This window comes from Lemur catta, chromosome 4 (genome assembly GCF_020740605.2).
Source record: "Lemur catta isolate mLemCat1 chromosome 4, mLemCat1.pri, whole genome shotgun sequence".
NCBI lineage: Eukaryota > Metazoa > Chordata > Mammalia > Primates > Lemuridae > Lemur > Lemur catta.
In genome coordinates, this window is record NC_059131.1 from 57,512,816 (window position 1) to 57,530,411 (window position 17,596).

General features: G+C 51.8%; 1 protein-coding gene across 2 annotated transcripts in view; it reads right to left on the reverse strand.

Annotated features, from left to right (window-relative positions):
* Positions 1-17,596, reverse strand: part of SLC4A5 (solute carrier family 4 member 5) — an 82,371-nt gene that overhangs the window by 50,036 nt on the left and 14,739 nt on the right. For both annotated transcript variants that reach the window (XM_045549897.1, XM_045549896.1), the window contains 2 exons: positions 16,253-16,444; positions 7,722-7,851 (listed from right to left, as the gene is read on the reverse strand). In XM_045549897.1, the coding sequence (XP_045405853.1) occupies positions 7,722-7,851; positions 16,253-16,444 (322 nt within the window). The remainder of the gene's footprint in view (positions 1-7,721; positions 7,852-16,252; positions 16,445-17,596) is intronic.

The following is a 17,596-nucleotide window of genomic DNA, read 5'->3' on the forward strand; positions in this document are numbered from 1 at the left end:
TGTCCCATGGCCTGTGAGGGTCCCATAGCCTGTTTTTATATGGCCAGCTAGCTACGAATGGTTTTTACATATTTGAAAGGTTGTAAAAAAGAAGAAAGAGGAGGAGGGGGGAAGAGGCAAGGGGAAGTAGAGGGGGGAATAGATCATTTGGGAGAAAAAAGCCTAAAATATTTTCCATCTGGTCCTTAACAGAAGATTGCCGACACCTATACTAGATCACAAGCACTTTGAGAACAGACTCATACCTTACTCATTTAATTCTCCCGCAGGACCTAACACAATAGCACTCAACTGTTTTTAGAATGAAAGAAGAAAGGTGTGTGTGGATGAGACAACCTTTCCACCTTCCCACCACTTCCACCTTCCCACTGCTCTGGGGACTGATGTGGTGCTGCGGTAACATCAGCAGAGCTTCCTATAAGCATGGAGGGTGTGGTCTCCTCCAAGAGGAGGGCGAGGTTGCAAAACTCCACCACCTACGCTCTCACAGGTGGCCTGGAGAACTCTGAAAGTTCTGGCTGGTATTAGAGGCACAGCTGTGGCCAAAGGACTGATCACAGTAAGTGTGTATGTTCATTACTGCAGGTGCGTGAAAGGCAAACTGGGGACCTGCTCTGCAGCCATTGATGGGGATGTGCTCCCCAGGCCACTGCGGGCCCTCCCACACCTCCCCATCTCTGACCTGGGTCAGTCACAGTCAAAGTTGGGCAGATCAGATTCTCTCTGAAGAATGGGGATTGGGATTGAGGGACAGCCACCCACTGTGGGATGGTCCCCTGAGTAGAGTAGATGTAAACATGGAGGCTGAGGGTCGCCACCGGCAGGGACAAGCAGAGGAAGTGGCTGCAGAAGAGTAAAGAAGCTGCAATGAGAGACGCGGAGACCAGAGGCAGAGAAAGAGGAAGGCTGCCTTCCCAGGTCCGGCCCTGGAGAGCTCTGACGGCCCCTGGGCACCATGAGGTCACCCCAGTGTTCTGGTGACGTCCCCTCCTTTTGCAGGAGTTAGCCTGAGTGGGCTTCTGTTACTTGTAGCCTGAAATTTTCTGATGATGCCAGTGGCATTTCTCTCCCCTTGGGCATCATACACGGTCCCTGATGGCACATTTGAGATTAGGCTGTGGGAGGAGAGCTGGGCATACCACGTGGGGCACTTGACTCTAGCGTAAGTACTGCTGCCAGAGGATTTTTGGGGGGGCAGGGGCTGCTCCTTTGGCATCTCTAGAGTCTGACAGCTCTGATCCTAGCAAGACAGCAGACATACCCACCAAAATCAATCTGTAGGCCTTGTTTTGATTCTAAGTTGTACAAACCAACAGCAAAAAAATGTTTTTGAGACAATAAGAAAAATTAAAATTGAGGTTGGACATCTGATCATATTAAGGATTTTTTCTCAGTTTTGTTAGGAATGGTGTTGTGGTTGTGTGTGCAAATGAAGTCTAATTTCATAAAGATGTGTACTGAAATGTTTACAACATCTGGGATTACCTTTAAAATACTACAGCAAAAGCAAACAATAAAACAAAAATCCCTAAAAGCAAACAAAAAGTGGTGGAGATAGATAAATACTAATCACTGATGAAGTTGGGTGATGGGTACAGGAGGGTTCATTAAACTATTCTCTCTACTTTCTGTGTTTGAAATTTTTCATAATAAAAAGTTTAAAAGTATATATTTGGATATATAAATATATATATGGATAGGTAAATCAAGTAGGGGTCTCGGCATGAAGGTGGTCTGATGGGGGGGTTACTCCCCTCCTGACAACTGCCACTGAGTGAGCTGATGGCTTTTGTTGGGGGAGGTGTTTGCTCCCCTGACCACTGTCCAAGGGTCCTAGGAGCTGCCAGCCAGTCCTGCTGTACCTGGGAGGAGCTCCCCGAGTAGTGCAGTCCCTGCCATCTCTATTCCCTTAGCTATTCTTCTGATCACACTCACTGGCCAACTGATCTCATCTTACTATCCTGGGTCAACCACATGATGTCCTTGCATCGTTGCCTGGCTGTACCAGCGGTGTGGACTGGTGTTCCCCCAGTCTGACTGCAGGACCTTTGAAAGTCTCTTATGCAGCCCGGTCCCAGGCTGTGCCAACTATAAGTTATCCTAAGTCCCTGGGGGACGAGAGCCCCTAGCAAAGCCCCCATTCTGTGATGACAAAGCTAGCAGATGAGAGTGCTGGCGGCAACCCAGGGCCTCTCAGGCCTCAGGGAACCTTGCTATTTTTTACCTGGGGCTGGATCCAGGTTCTGACTCATATACATATAAATCTCTTTTTCCTGTTTGCCCAGCATAAGCCTCAAGTGTCAGTGTTTGGCGCAAGTTAGATATTAGATGTAAAAGCAGCTTGATAATGGCAAATAGTATGACTGTTCAGACCAACAGATCAGCAGCAGGTGGAAGTCGAACAACCTTAAAAGCTTTCATCTGACCACAAACCTCCATGCATGACTCCCCTACAATAAAATAGGACAGCCACGGCCACTGGCCTGGAGCTGCTTACCCGGCTCAGGCGGACCAGCGACCCGCAGCTCCCGCAGTCAGCTCTGCCGCCGCCACCGCCACCGCTCTCCTCAAACCAGAGGCCAGCCCGGAAATCTCTCAACTTCCGGCTAGGAGCCCCTCCTCCTTTGCTCAGGGCCCACCCATTCAGCAGCCTCTCTCGGATTCTTCCCGCTTTAAACTACTCTCTTCCTTCTGGCCCCTTCTTGTCCACGTTCAATGTGCTCAGATCTCTCTCATCCTCAAAAACCAAAAGACCTCCCTTGACCCCATGTGCCCTGCAGTTAGACTCCTTTAGCCACTAACCTTAGTGGACAAGCGTCTTGGCAGAATTGTCCCAGTGAATGCACCTTCTTATTTGTCACTCTTCTCAACCCACTGCCATCTGGCCTCTGCCCCCAACCCCCCGACCTCGGGACTGCTGAGTGGTCACCCTGTGGCTACTCTTCTGAACTGCAGACCTCTGTGGCCACGTGATGGCCTGCCGGACATTTCCACGTGGAGTTTCCTCAAACAGAACCTGTCCAAAATGGAACTCATCTGCAACTCCCTCCAAAACAAAACCAAAACACCCAATACAACATAACCTTACTACGCCTTTTGTGTTTCCTAAACTGCTACCACGAGGTACCCACATCTCCTGACTATCCTCCCCCACATGGCCTCTGTCATCAATTCCTGTCAATTCTACCTTTTAAATTTTGTCTCAAATCCACCCCCTCTCTATGCTCACTGCCTTCATCTCTTCCCTGGGCCAGCCTCCTCGCTGGCCAAGTGTAGCCTCCTTTTACCCATTCTCCACACTAAAGCCAGAGGATCTCTCAAACGCGTGCACGATCCTATCCCTTTCCCACCTAAGACCCTTCAGTGGTCCTCCGATGCTCTCCACACCGAGTCCAAACTGCACACTGCACCTGTCTAGGACCCTCACGATCAGCCCAGCCACGTCCTGCCCCCTGCTACAGAACAGCCACAGGGCACTTCTACTGGTTCCTCTGTGTGTCTGTTTGCCCTGTTCCTACCCCCTTCCCTGCCCACTCCTGGCTGACTCTGAGCAATCCTTGGGGTCACCATGTGAGCCCCTCTTCCTCCTGGAAGCCCTCCCTGGCCCTCCTGTCTGGGTTAGATGCCCCTTTGCTCTGACAGAACCCCCATTACCCAGTGCCTACTTATTTGTCCGGGCCGCATTGACCTGGGAGCCCAAATGAACAGGGCCAGCATCTGCCCTGTTCCACTTCTGCAGCTCTGGCACGTGGCCCAGGGCTTGCAGAGAGTAAACACTTAGGAAAAATTAGTTGGCTTTGGCACTGGGCGCTCTCAGCTTCCTACTCTACTTATACAGAGAGGGGGCAGCTCCGGCCCCACTGGAAGGTGGATTCCTGAAGGGTGGTGAGACCAGGGGGCTGGAGATGCTTCTGCCCGACACTTAAGAGGGGAAATGGCACGAGGAGGGCATTAAATAAGACCTTAAACAGGAGCAGTTTCAGGGTTGGTCCAAAAAGTCGGGGCTTTCTCCTCCATCCTACAGAGAATGGGAAGGCTCCCTGCCTATGTGCGGGTGCTTTTGAACATGTACTGACCTGGTTTGACCCAATAGCCTGACCCAGTTCTCCTACCCCTGTCCCTGCCCTTTCCTGGTCATCGTAGGAATGTTCTCAGAGCATGTGTGTCTCATAAGAACCTTCTGGCAAGTTCATGTTTTTGGTCTGCTCGGAGTTGAGATCAGAGGCAGCCTGGACTCGGAATTCGCTTTCAGAGCCCTTGGAAGGTGCTAAGCTCTGGTTATTTCTGAATAACCCTGAAGGGCCCTCCACACTTGGATGGGTTCCAACCCAGGTCACTCTCCTTCCCGCCCCCGCATTCAGGCAGAGGTTGGCATGAGGGAAGAGGGAATTCTGGGTAAATTGTTTGCTCACAGAGGGAGGATCACCCCCCTCCCCGACCTGATCCAGCCCTCCCTTCGGGCAAGGTCATTATCAGCACACAGCCAACTGCATTTCCCTCGTGGGAATGCTAAAGAGACAGAGTTAATAAAAATCTATCTTATTAACAGCCTGACCTACCAGCATTGATCACATTAGAAATGACGCTGCACACACAGTCCCCATTATGTGCATGGGGCAAGGCTCAGTGGAGCTCAAAAAGCCATTTAAATCCGCCCAGGAGTGACTCCTCCAAGGGCCTGAAACATCCCCCAAACTAATAACCCCCGACAAAGCACCGCCAGGGAAAATTCCTTGCGGATTTGAGATTTTCACTTTGTTAATCTCCTAACTCCAAGAAGCAAACACTCCCTGCAGCAAATTAAATACTTTTATTAAAGGGTCCCCTCCCTCATTCTCTCCGGCAGGTCACCCTCCGCCGCCCTGTGTGTCCACGTGAGGGGTTGTCCCCTACACCCCACCATTTTCTTCTGTTACTCAAAGAGGCCCAGAACTCACTATAGGACTTGCTGATTTGTAGACTCTGGAAACTTCTGAGCCCTCTGGCTTCCCTGATTGGGTCCCATGGCCTGTCAGCTGAGGAAATTGCTTCCTACTTTTTTGTGGGGGTGACGGGCCCCAAACAGCACGTGTCTGCTCTTGCAGTTCGCCTGGAGGACCCAAGAAAACTGTGTGGGCCATGGTGGGCTTTTTGGCCAATGGTCAAGCCCTTCTGACTTCACTAAAGGCTTGAAACCAGACAGGGTTAGCTGAAGAGAAGATAAAAGGAGGGTGGGGCAGAAGTAGAGAAAGGGGACTCAGCGGGGAGGCCCTCAGCCACCCCTCCCTGGGATCTGCCTGGAATTGGGTTCAGCCATTTTAACTTCTAGTCACCATTTTCCTTTCGCTGTTTGAGCCAGGTTATCCTCAGACGTTGTTCTCGGAAAGCCTGCCTTGCAGGGAAACCCACCACCTTGCAGATGGTAACCCACAGGCCCTTTCTAGAAACATCCTCATCTACAGTTTACCAGTTTCATTGCTGGCTCTGTAGTGCACAGGGCTCTATGGATCCACACTCAGAGAGAACAGAAACAGGGTATGTTTTGTCTCTGGGAGAATAAGGTCTCAGGGCCCTGAGGCCTTCTCAGCAAGGGCTCTATGGGTGTGTGTGACAGGCCCTCCTGGTGGGCCTGGCTCTGGGTGCAGACCCTGTTGGCAGGGGGTGGAGAAGGCACCCTCTCCCTCCTGGGCCCCCAAGAAGGCCCTGCCCAGCTTTCCTCCCCTCTATTCCCCCACACTGGGCAGGAGGGGCCCTCACTCAGGGCAGACAGTGTCTTCAGGCCCTGGCCCCTCAGAGCTGTTAAGGCACAATAGCCCAGGCTGGGCCCTGGGCATCTGAAATGCACCCCCCCACCCCTTGTCTGCCTTGGATAGATGTCCTGGGCTTTGCAGCTGTCCCCATTTATCTCCAACCCCCACAGAATTTCCCGCAGACCTCTGTCCTCCCCTGGAAGTTGAAGAGGGGAGAGGTGGCTGAGAAAATGGGGAAGGCATGACAAAGTATATAAGCCCTCAAGATGGGGAGTCAGAGAGGCCAGGGTTGGAATCCAGGCTCAGCTACCTGTTCGCTCTGACCCCTGGTAAGCTGTTTGCACCTCTCTGCACAACAAGGGTAATATCAGTCCCCGCCCCCTCGGAGTCACTGTGCAGCTTGAAGGAGTTGGGCCTGTGAATCACTTAGCACAGCAAGGGTTCAAAGAACCAGCTGATAGGGAGAGGCTCCACAGTGTGCACTGGGCCCGCTGGGGTTGGGGATTTGCTCGTCCACCCAGCAGCCTTTCTTCCAGATACCCCTGCAGGAAACACGGAGCAGAGAAACTCAGGCATGCCCCAACCTCCTCCTTCAGGTTCTGCACAGGGACCACCCTGGCGAGTGAGGGGAGTGAGGGAGGTGGAGAGGCAGAGCCTAGGCCGTGGTTGTGGGCGGCTGTCATGGCGGCCCTTCCCCAGAGCCAGTCCTGGCACAGGTGGGGTTAGTCCCTGCATCCTTGATGGGGCACCGTGGTCCCTAAGGGGGCAAAACCTGGTTCTTGGAAGAGTGAAAACATTTTAGATATTACAATGGTTTGTGGCACTCTAAAGCTCAACCCTACCTGACAAATCTTATTCCTTAGTATTTAATTTCTCTCATTAGAAAGAAATGAAATGAAATATCAATTTAATAAAGTTAGTGTAAATCAGATTCAATTTTCTCCTGGGGGAGAGGGGCATAATGCAAAAAAGCTTGAGAGACATCAGAGTAGTCTGTCTTCAGACCCTCTCGATGCCCTTCCCAGGTCCCTCCTGCTGCCTCACCCCGTATCCTTCCTTCTCCTTGGGCTTCTGGAGACATTTGGCGATGCTGACCAATCCAGTTCAGTTCAGTACCTTGCCCTGACCCTCCCTTGGCTCCTGTGACTTTGCTATGCGGTTCCCCTCCAGCCTACGGCTCTCCAATTCCTTCTGCTGTCCCCACACTCGGAGCTCTCTTTGTCCCCACTGCTTCCTCCATGGGCCCCTCCCTGCAGCCCAGCCCCAAACTCTGCCAAGTCTCTCTTCTTCAGCAGCTCACTGGCCCTCTCCATCTGGATTCTTCCTGCCACTCAGACTCAATGTGCCTGGCACACATCCTCCTTCCTCCAGGAAGCCCTCCCTGTTTACCCCAGCTTGGTACTTCCCCTTCTACAGCATTCAGCTGGAACCATTTGACATTGAAGAATACAATAGACCCTTGAACAACATGGGTTTGAACTGCATGGATCTACTTATATGTGGATATTTTTCAACCAAATGGGGGAATGCAGAACCCGTGTATATGGAGGGCTGACTGTTTGAATACACAGTTCTACAGTGCAGACTTTGGGATTTGAGTATGTGCAGATTTTGGTATCAGTGGGGGTCACTGGAACCAATCCCCTGCATATACCACGGGGGGGGGGGGGACAACTGTATATGTCCTTGTATTATTGTCTCATGGTCTCATGGATGACTGTTCTGTCTTCCCACTTGGATTTTAATTTCTTTGAGGATAAAGACAAAGTCATAAGGTTCTGCTTGCTCCTTAGTGTCCAGCATAGTTCTGGACACCAAGGAAGGCAGGCAGTGGGTCTCCGTGGACGAGGAAGCTCTCTGGCAGAACTCAAGGTGCAAGGTGGGCTTCCCACCAGGAGGGCTGCCCAGCCTGGGCGCAAGCAGACTGCAGTGGGAAGCCTCCCTGGTCCCTCCCAGGGCTCCACCTCACCCCCCTCTGGGGCTCTGCCTCACCTGGCCGACTCCTTCCACTCCATCTGGTCTCCGTCGTGCTGCAGAGTGTCCATCTCTGTGAAGAGGGTGGGGTTGGGAGCCTCATCTTCCTCCCCCAGGATGTCCTGGAGCTGCTCAGCAGCTGGAGACCCTGCAAAAGGAGGGCCCAGGGTCTGCCGGTGCCCCGTGGAGGGCGGGAGGGCCACCGCAAGGCCGACAGAAATGGAGCAGGAGCAAGTGCGAGGGGAAAAGTATTTCCTGACTCAGTAAAGCGAAGTCCAGCTCCTGGGCGAAGCACTCACAGCACTGCAGGATGGATGTAGGAGAGATACTCTTTGAGACAAAAGAGATGAACAGATTTGGTCTGCACTCAGCCTCCAGGGTCTTGTAGCTGGCAGTGAAGAAGGACGGGAAGTGGCTGAGCCAGGGCAGCAGCAAGATGCAGGAGCAGAATAGAAAACTGAAGTGAGAAACACTCTGGCCCAATCTCAGCATAACTGGCCCAGAGGGATCCTTTTTCCCACTCGGCCCCAAACCAGCCAACTCCCAACACTGGCCTTGGCCCAGTATGCCACATGCACCCACCTTCTTCCCCGGCATGGTGGGAGCCTGTTTCCTGAGCTCCCAGCCTGGTTTCCAGCTGCCCACTGGAAGTCACCTCTGTGTATCTCCCAGGCACCTCAAAATTCAGCATCCCAACCCTGAACACGTACCCTTCCCTAAACGTGCTTCTCCTGTGTTCGTTTATTCTTTCTTTCACTCAGTATTTAATGCATGCCTACTATGTGCCAAGCACTGTTCTAGGTATTAGAAAACAAAGCTGTGAGGAAGACCTATGTGTCGTCGCACCCTTGAGCGTATGTTCTAGTGACAGAGACAGACAATAAACAAGTAAACAAATCCATAAACCACCATTTCGGGTAATGACCTGTGCTCTGAAATAAGCAAAAGGACCAGTAGATAGAGATAGCACGATCACCAAAGGCCTCCCTGAGGAGGGGGCAGTCTCATCCTGAGAGATGAGAATGAGCCACTTCTGTGTGTCTGGAAGAAGCGTGCTCTGGGTGCTCCAGACACCCCGCGGGGTGGACTTGCTGGTCAGTGTGTCTGGAGCATGGAGAGCAAGGGGCAGAGAAGGATGACATGACGTCAAAGTGGTGACCAATCCCGTGGCTAAAGGTGGACAGGCTGGACACCCTGGAGTCATCCTTACCTCCCCTCCATATTGCAAGTTTTCAAGAACCCATTCCCTCCTCCCAGCCCCATTGCCCTGGTCTGTTCTAGTCTCTCATCCACTATCTCCTGGGTTCACCAAGGCTTCCCCTTCCTCCAGCCTCTCTGTTTCCTCAGTTTATCATTCCCTTCTGTCCTCACTTATTGCTCCATGGACCCTCAGTGGTTGGTAATTTCAGCTGCTCTTTCTTTCATCACACCCTCCACTCTTTTTCCCCTGGACATCCCAGTGAGACCAGCCAGGCAATGCCCAACAGGAATTCACTGGCCCTGTCTTCCTGCAGGTGTGTCTGAAGGAGGCAGTGTGGGACAGTGGTGTGGTGGGATCAGAGTGCACAAGGGACTTCCAATGCAGCCAGACACGGGTGTGCATCTCAGGGCGGCCACTTCTTCATGAGTGAACTCAGTCTGAATGAACAGGGCTGTTGGGAGGAGTTAGTCAGGTAGGCAGAGTAAACACCTGACTCAGGGCTTGGAATGTAACAGCGCTTAATCTCCCTCACCACCAAGTTCCGCTGTGGAAAGCCATCTAGCTGTGCAAGTAGAGAGTTTCTCCCCTCAGCCTCAAGTGCAGCAACCTTACACTCCTCCTCATCCCTGCCCTTCCCCGTTTCCCTCAAAGCCATTCCCAACCTTTGCTCCTCTCTTCAAGTGTCTTGAGCCACTACCTCACTTCACCAAGAAAATAAAGGCCTCCTGGCATGAAATCCATCAAGGTCCTCTCATTTAGTCCTTTGGTGTCCTCATCCCTGTTGCCATACATCTTTGAACAAAAGGAGTCCCTTCTCCAGCCCAGGCCCCAGTCCCATCCATGCCCCTCTACCTCCTTCCGATCCATATTTCACCAGCTAGCTTTTCCTCGCCTGGATACTCAACTTCCCTCTTCCACCCTCTCTCTCAGCCCAGAAACAGCCCTTCCAGTCCCCGAATGCCCTCCCATGACCCTGCTCATCCCCCAAGCTCTCCCTCCCCTTTGTTCTTCCTTTGCCCACCTTTCTAACAGAGCGGTCTCCACTCTGCCTCCACTCCCTCCCTGCCTGATCACTTCCCAACCTCATGCAACTCATTCCGCCCCCACCATGCTAAGGACATTGACTAAGGCAGAGATTTCAAACTGGCAGCTCAAAGAGGAGTTTAATCCAGCCCTCACAGAGTATAAAAGTTTTCTGAAATTATTGCTAAGATAAAGAATTGTGATATTTCTTATAAAAATCCAGATCTCTGTTTGTGAAAATTCTGGTGCTCTGACCACTGGGCCCACATTCCTGCTTGGTGACAATCAGCTAGAGTCAGTGGGACGCCTTCTTAGGAGGGCACATGGTTTTTAGGTTGCCACCGTCCTACTTCCTACTATTACCCTGCTACTGTCTATTGCTGTGCAGCCTGGTTCACGGCCCCTGGCTTCAGATCTCTGTTGTTATCTTAATGTTAAGTCAATAAGCTAATGAAATCAATCAAACCAACAGCACTGTGAAGCTATGGTCTGGCTTATCTCTCTGGGTCATCAGTGGTGCCAGCCGCTCCCTCAGAACTAAAACGTTACTCTTGGCTCTCACAACATGGCACTTCTTTGACATTTTTCCTGCCTCTTTGAAGGTTCCCTCTCAATATCCCTCCCTAGTTCCTCTTGCCTGGCTAACACCTAAGCCCTGATCTTCCCTAGGGTTCCTCCTTGGTCTTCTCTCCTCTCTTTCCACACTCTCCCTGAGCGAGCCTGTGTTCTTTGTGTCCTGTAATGAGGTCACCCTCGTGTCCAGCCAATACACCCATGAGTACCGGGCATTCCAACTGCCAGTGGGACTGCTCCACCTGGGAGTTCTGCAGCCTTCTCAAGTCAACCTCAACATAATCAAAAACAGCAACCCTGCTCTCTGTTTCACACATCTGTAGCACCCCTAGCTACCCAGCCATCCGGACAAGAAATGCGCCATTCACTCCTGAAGCTCCTCTCTCACAATCCATGTCCAGCTGGCCACTACGTCCTTCATTTGCTCCCTACCCGTTGTTTAGCTCTCTCCCTCCTTCCCACTCGTTGCCACCGTCCTGGTTCAGGCTCCTCCTCTCCCGCTCCTGCCACTGCCACAGCCACCCACTGTCGCCCCATCGTCCCCATTCCCCATGCAGCAGCAGAGTGTGCTTCTAAAACATTTCACACCTGTTCACGTGGTGGACTCCTGGAAGTCATGGTGCTCTTTGGACAGCACCATAAAATGTTGTGCACATGGGTTACAAATACTTTTACTAGTAGGAAATACTATTAATTTATGTGTAGCTCAATGGACCTCTTTTATTTAAATGGATTGTATTTCTGAATTTTTCTAATACTTTTAACTTATATCCTTTTCATTGGCTTATTGGCTGCTGACACTTGCTTATAGACACTGAATGTTTAAGGAAATTTTGTAGAAGAAAAACCAACAATTGAGTAAATAATCTTATTTTTTCTTTAAATTGAGAAGGCTGCGACTGCTTGATTCTGAGGGGCCACACCAATCCTCTGTGGGATCAGAGCTCAATAACTACTCTTTTAAAATGCAGATTTGCCACCTTGGGCAACAGAGCGGGACCCTCATCTCTACAAAATATTTTTAAAATTAGCCAGGTACGGTGGTTCATGCCTATAGTCCTAGCTATTCACTCAGGAGTCTGAGGCAGGAGGATCACTTGAGCCCAGGAGTTAGAGGCCGCAGTGAGCTATGATCTGTCCATTGCACTCCAGCCTGGGCAACAGAGTGAGATCTTGTCTCTAAAAATAAAAATAAAATGCAGATTTGACCTTGTTACTCTCCAGGTGAAAAACTTACGATGGCTCTCTGTTGTTGCCTAAAGTTTAGGGTCAGTGACATGGCTCAAAATATCTGTTGTGATGTGGCCCTAACGCTGTGTTCTGGGTTCTGGCATGTCCCTCACCAGCCGCCCACCCCGCCAGGCAGACCACATGCGGTTCTCTGATGAGGAGGGCATGCCACTCCCTGGGCCCTGTGCCTACCATTCCATAGGTCGGAATCCCCTTCCCCCACCAAGGCCAGGTAAGAAGGCAAATAAATGCAATAACCACGGAGAGAGGAGACAGGGCAGAGAGCAGGGGCCTGAACCAGCCCTGCGGGGCATTACCTGCTCCCTGGAATAGCTGAGCGCTGGGGTCCCCGGCTGTTGGTGCTGCCTCTGGCCCCAGCCTGCTTCTGCTGCTGCCGTCCTGGCCGCTGCTGCCACAAGTCCTCTTCCAACACAACAAACTCACTTTTGTTTCCAGTTAAGCACCAGGGGAGGTGCGGGGAGAGGAGAAGGGGTGGGGGAGAGAGAGCAGGAGAGAAGGAATGTGTGACAGACTGGGGCGGTGGAGAGGGAAGGCTACATGTAGAGGGAATAGAGATGTGGTGTGAGAGAGATTGTGCAAAATTGTGTGCGTGAGAGAGCAAAACCATAGTGAGAGTGGGCGAAAGACACTGTGAGTGTGAGAAAGAGGGGGAGAGAGGAGAGACAGAGAAGTCAGGTGTCCTGGGGAGAGAAGGCGGTGGCTCAAGCAGGCAGCAGGGTCTCCATAGTGGCAGGGACGGTGGCGGCTGAGGACCTGTGAGAGGACTGGCCAAACTGCCCCTTTACCCTCTCCTGCCTGGGGTCCCAGCTGTTAGTGCTGCCTTGCTGCTGCATGCGGGGGGGCGGGGAGGCCTCTAGAAGAGCCCAGAGCCCTCTCCTCAGGCCCCTTTATGAAGGCAGAAGTAGGATTTGCCTTGAGACTCCCTGGGGTCTCCTTTGAGCCTTCACAGCAGGTGGGCTGGCTGGAAAGTGGCCTGGCAGGGCCATGTCCTTTCCGACACACAGCCCCACTGGGATGGAGGTGGCGTTGTTGGAGGGGGTTGTTGGCTGTGGGGTCTCACATTTCACAGCAAGCAATGGCTGGTGAGTCATGTGCCATGTAGCTGGTTTCTCTCCTTCCCCGACTTTAAACCCAAACTCCTGATCCGCTTCCTGCTCATCCACACCTAAGAAAAATGCCAAGTGTCAGCACTCAGTGGGGGTTTTCTGAGAGCCACAGACAGTGGGACCTGGTCACCTCAGGGTGTGTGTGGTAAACCCACTGGGGAATTATTTTGCTCTTCTGAGAAACTCCTAATCTCCTGGGTTTGGTTCAACAAGTGCTTACTGAGTACTTAGAATGAGCCAAGGTTGATTAGAGGTCACTGAGTGGCAGCTGCTCCAAGGAGCTACAAGCCCTGAATTCACAACGTCTTAGAGCTGGGAGGGAGCTTAGTGATGGTCCAGTCCAAGCTCCTCATTTCACAGTTGAGAAAACCAAGACCTGGGTTACTCATGGAAGGTCCCCAGCTTAGCAGAGCCCCGGGAGGCCCGACAGCTCCTGACATCCTCCCCCTGTTACCCCATCAGCTGGCTCCACGGGACACACTTTCCTACCCGAGGATCAAGGATCAAGGATGCCCATTTTCAAGCTGACAAAACAGAAGCAGAGGGTCAGGGGCTCCAAGGAAACACCACCATCACATAGACCCCTGCAGGGGGCATTCCTGGAGTCCTCGCCTCGGTGGACTCCTCGGCCGGACAGGGCAGCTAGTGGCCAGCCCCGGCTGAGGGTCGCAGGCCCTGCAGCTCATACTGTAGCTGAGGTTGCCCCAGCTCTTCCTGAGCAGCCACAGCAGGCCACACCTGTGGGTGGCCTCAACTCCCAAAGAGAGATTGCCAAGGACACCAGGTAGATTCTGCTTATTCATGAGGTGCTTTAGCAGTGCAGACTCTGCTGACAACTGCAGTGGGACGTCGGCAAGGCTTCAAGCTCTGTGACCCTTGGTTTCCTCATCTACAAGGTGGGAGTGATCACACCTGCCTTACTGGATTGTGGCTGGCACAGTGCTTGGTCACTCAGTATGTGATATTGCTATTACTGTTGTTGCCAGCAGGTGTGACACTTCCTCCCTTACTACTGGTCACCCAGTCACCAGCCTGTCCCCTCCAAACAGTCCAAGGGCTCAATCTTTCTCAGCTTCCAAACCTGAGCTCCTCTCAGGCCTCTCCCTCTCTGCCCCACCCACCTGCCCACAGAAGGGACAGTTCCCCACACGCTGGGCTATCGGATCAGGGTTTCTCTGGGGCTTGTCAGAAGTTAATCCATGTAAGGAGAAATGCCTCAGGTGTTAGCCCCTCTGTTCAACAGCTACCAGCAAGTCACACAGTAGGACTGCAGTCGACGGCAGCTGCAGGGAAGAGCACCCTCAGGAGACAAAGCACGGCAGCACCCGGCTGTGCTCTTGCTGGGTGGGGACTCACTGGTTGTTGGGCGAGCGAAGCACAAAATGATCTAGTGGACTGCAAACCGGAAGCAGTGTGGACCGCAACTCTTGGTGAAGACCCGAGAGGCATTTGTGACCCTGGGGACGGCAGCAGCAGGACTGGGTCCTGTGGTCATCAGCACCAGGCAAGTCCTTTCAGAGATTCTCTCTCTTGTAGGCTCCCCACTGAATCGCTGGACAGTCAGCTTTGCGAGGTCAGTCTGGCCATGCAGAGCTCACAGCAGGGCACCCAATACATACTAGCCGGGCATCCGACTGGTCAGCACTCGGCGGGACTAGCCTCAGCAAGAACGGGGCCAAGAACAAGGAAATGGGGCTGGGGCTGGAGCCGAGGGAGCCTCTGAGTACTGGGGAGTGGGAGATGGAACCTGAGGGTGCCAAAGTCATTCTTCCCAATGATTGTGTGAAGTGGGTCTTTGAGAGGGGACCCCAAGTCCTAGTTTCACAGGAGATGAATTTCATGGGCTGTACACAAACCCCAAATGTGCTCTCTGAGAGGAAAAGGAGAGGATCTGTCACTTGTTTTGTTTATGGGAACCCCTCCTGCGGTAGGTGACTTTGGAATGTCTGCCCAGACCATGTCCCCCACGCCCACAAGGAAGACCCCCTGGCAACCATGTTTATGTAACATGACCCGGGCCTTTCATTGTGGACTCTGGGAGAGAGAACATGTAAACCGGAAGCGGCGCACAGGGAGGCAGACAGGGCTGGGCTGCAGGGAGAGCAAGCAGACCAGAGGGAGGCAGCGGGGAAGCCCGCAGACCCAGAGAGCGGACGGGAGGGCCCTGCGCCCACCACTTGAGCCTGGCTCTTCGTTCTGCTTTGGGACTATGAGAAACTCCTTTGCTCTGGTTTTTTTTTTTTTTTTTTTTTTTTTTTTTGAGACAGAATCTCACTCTGTTGCCCGGGCTAGAGTGCCATGGCATCAGCCTAGCTCACAGCAACCTCAAACTCCTGGGCTCAAGCGATCCTCCTGCCTCAGCCTCCCAAGTAGCTGGAACTACAGGCATGTGCCACAATGCCCGGCTAGTTTTTTCTATTTTCAGTAGAGATGGGGTCTTGTGCTTGCTCAGGCTGGTCTGGAACTCCTGAGCTCAAGCCATCCTGGATCCTCCCACCTCAGCTTACAGGCATGAGCCACCACCACATGCAACGTCCCCTACCCCCTCACCCCACAAGCTGAATCTTGATCCTGCCTCCTTCCTCTTACAGAGGCCAGTGGGGAGGGAGAAGGGAGAGAAGGAAACTTCCAGGCCTCTTTCAGTTCTATGCTTCGAAAGGGCCAGACTTAGAGAGAGTCCTTGTGTTTAGTTCAACACGTTATGTGTCTTTAGTTGTGTGAGAACAGGCCCTGAGCCAAGGTGAGTGGCGGGGAAAGAGGAAAACTGATGTGCCAGATGCAGGGGGGAGGGAGTGCGTGTGCTGGGGACAGCTGAGGACGGGGGTGCAGAAGCTGAGCAGCCAGGAGATGGAAGGAGACTGAGATGGAAGGAGACTGGCGGGGCAGTGAGGGCGGGTGGGGGTGGGAGGCTGGAACTGCAGAGAATTTACAAGAACAGAGGTATCTAATATCTCATTTAAAAAATTGTATCTCTCTGCAATGTAACCCCCTCCCCCTCATGGTTCTGAACCTTCAACAAAGCCTGCTCTCACACATGTGTCTTAAATGACCAATGCTGAGGAAACGACAGAAGGACAGAACTCACGCCTAAGCTGGCCCAGAGGTGAAAGCAGAGGACAGATACGGAAGGTGAAACAGCGAGACCAAGAGCATTGGTCTGCAGGGGCTTGGAGCCAGAGCAACACGGAGACCAGAAGCCTCTGGAAATCCACAGACATTTAGGCAAAGGCATAGACCTCCCCCAGAACACAGCGGGGGAGGGGGGGAGGAGTCTGGAGTCCATTTTAGTCCTTTTAGCCATGTGGGGCGTTACCTGCATTCTCCAGAGCATCCCCCCTCCCACCTGGACCCCCCAGCAGTAAGGCTCCCCAGAACGTGGCCCTCAGGGGACTCACGAGTCCTGCTGATGAGATCCACGCTGCTGTCCCGGCTGCTTGCCTGGCTCCCTGGGCCAGTCAGCTCCTGCTGTGGCTTTTCCGGCCTCAGGCCCCAGCGGACGTTTTGCAGGCCTGAAAGATGTCCCTTCTGGTCAATTTTTCTTTGTGGGTAACTGGGAACTGGAAACCCAATGTGGATAGAAGGGCAGTCTGTGGGCACAGCACAAAAGGAGGGGGGCAAAGTTACTGAAAATTGACATTTTTTCCATAGTATCCATCAGTTACAGAAATGGGGCCCCAGAAACAAAATGGAAGACACGGGGTACTGAGCTGGGCCATTGCCCAAGGTATGGGGTGGACAGAACCAACTCAACAGTTGCTGGAAGGGATATCGACGCTGTAATTAGAATTCTGTTACAGTGAGCAGAACTCTCATCTCCCCAGCCTTGCTTGTCCAGAGCAGTGATTACTAGATATGGCTTATGACACATGGCCCAGGAGACAGTCCCTCGGTGGGTCACACATGTAGTTCAAAACACCAAGTCCTATCTGTTGTTATGGGAAAGTCATGTGCATTTCCATGGAGTGCCATTTTTACTAACAACAGCACTCCCAGAAAACTATTTATCAGAAAAATGAGTTATTAGGAGTTTCTTAAAGCTGAATTTATAAAATAAAAATTTCAAGAACTAGAGTTACCAAGAACCCTAATTCAGAATTCCACTAAAAAGCCTGGTATGTAATCCCGGGTAACATATGAAGCCCCACTGGTCTGTGCTCACAGAGGCAGCTGGAATGTCCTCAGCTCTCAGGAAGGACATTGTTACCAGTTTAACATGTGTCGCCTACAGTAGATCAACAATTTTTTAAATAATTGATATATTTCCTAGTACATTTTAGATTTACAGAATAATTGAGCAGATAGTCCATAGAGTTCAATGTACCTATCCCCACTCCACTCCCACAGTCTCCCATTATTAACGTCTTGCATTAGCAGTACATTTGTTACACGTGATGAACCAATATTAATACATTATTATTAACTATAGTCTATAGTTTACATTAAGGTTCACTCTTCCTGTTCTATAGCTACTTCCATGGGTTTTGACAAATACATAATAACATGCATCAATAATTACTGTATCATATAGAACAGTTTCACTACCCTAAATAGCTTATGTTTCATCTATTCATCCCTCTCCTTCCTCCCCTCCACCACATTTACTCACTAGAGCCATAATTTTGCCTTTTCCAAAATGTCATAGAATTGGAATCATGAAGTATGAAGCCCTTTTCATACTGGCTCTTTCAATTAGCAATATGCATTTAAGTTTCCTCCATGTGTTGTCATGGCTTAATAGC